Source organism: Convolutriloba macropyga, chromosome 4 (assembly GCF_964194025.1).
Source record: "Convolutriloba macropyga chromosome 4, txConMacr16.3, whole genome shotgun sequence".
Lineage (NCBI taxonomy): Eukaryota > Metazoa > Xenacoelomorpha > Acoela > Convolutidae > Convolutriloba > Convolutriloba macropyga.
In genome coordinates, this window is record NC_134471.1 from 30677537 (window position 1) to 30680165 (window position 2629).

General features: G+C 37.1%; 1 protein-coding gene across 1 annotated transcript in view; it reads left to right on the forward strand.

Annotated features, from left to right (window-relative positions):
* The first annotated feature begins 209 nt into the window (after positions 1 to 209).
* Positions 210 to 2629, forward strand: part of LOC142337609 (uncharacterized) — a 14447-nt gene continuing 12027 nt past the window's right edge. Inside the window, exons 1-3 of the mRNA XM_075386958.1 lie at positions 210 to 293; positions 413 to 580; positions 773 to 850. Of these exons, the coding sequence (XP_075243073.1) occupies positions 553 to 580; positions 773 to 850 (106 nt within the window). The 5' untranslated portion in view covers positions 210 to 293; positions 413 to 552. The remainder of the gene's footprint in view (positions 294 to 412; positions 581 to 772; positions 851 to 2629) is intronic.

Below are 2629 nucleotides of genomic sequence, written 5' to 3' on the forward strand. Positions count from 1 at the left end.
TATGAATTGAACCATTTTTTGGAGTGGATATAAGATCCGACAAAATTGATTGCTATTTAGCTTGGAGGAATATGTTATCAATTCAAATTTACTTTTTCTGTTAGTTTCGCAGTTTAAATGGTTATGAGGACAACATTTCTGAGAAGCAATTGCTTCTGTTAAATAATATATTATGTTATTAGTTTAACACAATTTGCCATATCTGTAATGTTTTAGTCTGTATCTCTTCATATTGAAAAAAATTTGGCTAGAGAAGCATTGCAGTAAAAGAGTTGTGTATCTATCATGGCTGTGTAAGTAAAATATGCTTCATTAAATTGCTTTTATTCTGCATAGCGGCCCGTTTTTCATTCAGCTTCCACGCAGTGAAATACGTAAAAAATGTTACAATTGTGTGTTCTGTGTGCTTTAGTCCGCTAACTAGGAGCGTCTATTTCTCTCCATTCCCTCGTGTATTTTTCAATTCAAATCTCTGCCTGATGCTGACGTACGAGGAAGAAGGAGAAAGGGAAAAGTATTGCTGTGGCAAATAATGTTAAATATAAGGTGAAAATGCCTCCGCGAAAAAGGAAAATATCAGGTAATTTTTATATCTATTTTAACGATCTTTTCTATCGTCAAGAGCATAGATGAAAATTTTGTGGTTGTTATGTTTGAGCCAGCAAGAGCCTTAAATGAAGAAAACAGTTTTTTTCTATTAACATTTAAGAATATTGAGCATCACCTTCTTCTCCTACGCATGGACTACTTTACACATTTTTTGCTGTTTCAGGATCTTCCCACAACAGTGGTGCCAGCTGCAGCAAGAGTGAGAAGTTGGGAGACACTATCCCGTCAAGTATACCTATCGGTAAGAAGGTGACTTGAACATTTGGGAAAAAGAGCACACTAGCACGCGCACGCACGCACGCACGCACGCACGCCCGCACTCACGCACGTACGCGCACTCTCTCTCTCTCTCTCACACACACACACACACACACACACACACCTAGTCTAGATCTGGATTTATGAAAAGACCTATTAATTCAGGCGGGGGGGGGGGGTAAACAATGAATTAAATTACACGGTTGAGGACCCTAGTTAAAGTCGAAGCTAATTCTTTTCATATACATAAATGAGTAAAATTAAAAAGTTCCGCCAACATCTGGGTTCGATCTCGTGGCCTTAAGAGTTTCAATCGAGGTAATTTCTATAGAAAGCCTTCCAGAATATGAGTCGAGGTCTAGACCTGGGATGTCTTGTACCCCTTTAATCTTTCCCTGGTGCTGTGTTCAATAGTTAACCCTCGAGCGTCATCTCAAAAATGACCTAAGATCTACTTTCTGACCATCAATTAATTGAGAGTTGACTTAAGAATTCGATTTTAGAACCTATTGATCTGACAAAAAAATATAAGAGTAACTGTAGGAAAGGTTTGGAATACTGAAAGACCTAAAATCAGATCAAATTCTCAGCCCATTAAAAAACTAAAACGCTTGAACGAAGAGCGGAAACAAGCCAAAGTAGATTTAAATTGCACTCCAACACTTTTTGTGCTTTAAAGTTATTTTTATAAACTAATGGCTTATTTCAAAAAAATCTCAATAATATCTCAGCAGATCTCCTTCTGTGTCCTATTTGGTTATAAGAATGCAAACGCTGCCTTGGAAAAGTGATAAATGAAAAAAAAACTATTTGTTTTTTTTCAGAAATTCGTAATAATTTACTCAATTTAACCCTAGTCTGGACCTGGAATTACGAAAAGACCTATTAATTCCAAGCGAGGGGGTAAATATTGAACTAAATTACTCGGTCGAGGACCCCAGTTAAAGTCGAGGTTTCATAAGTCCAGTCAAATTTTCTAAAAAATGAGTCAAACTAAAAGATCCGCCAATATCTGAGCTGAATCTCATATTCATCTCCGACCTGACCCATTGGTTAATCAATTGCGCTACGTGTCCTTAACTTTGAAGGCAACTAAAAACAATACTTTCCATGACAATTTTTATTGTCCAGCCAAATGCCACGAGACGTTTTTGTCCAGCCAAATTACAAGACGGGTTTTATTGTCTAGACAAGTTCGAGGATAAATGTTTTAGTTCCAGCTAAAATTGAGGACATCACTTAAAATCCAATCAAATTCTTTTAATACCAAAAATCTATCCAGCACAGTATTTCATGCCTTATATTGGTCGAGGGCGTTCTTTTAACACCAGGCATAGCCTAGGGACAAACACACATGCACACACACTCACCACAACTCGAGGTCTAAGACTTCTCTCTTCTAAGACTCTATTCTACTCCAACCACACCATCGCGTGCGCCCACGAGAAGAACTTTTCTGCTTAAAGGTTTCTGATCAAAAGGCGGAGATTAACTGTTTAAAGGTCCGTGTTTCACCGGAAAACAATGCAAAAAAAACATTTTTGACCTCAGAGCGCACGCAAGCGGTAAATCCAGCGAAATTGTTATTTTTTTTGAAGAAATTAACAGTTACATACGTTTGTTTCACCGTATTCAACTTTGAAAACCGCAATTCGTACATCCATTTAATCCAGTTCTGACACTAAAAAAGAAGTTCTCAACTCAGTCAGTCTTTTTAACTTTTAAATAACAAAAAAAACTCTTTGACAAGTTTTTTCTGGAT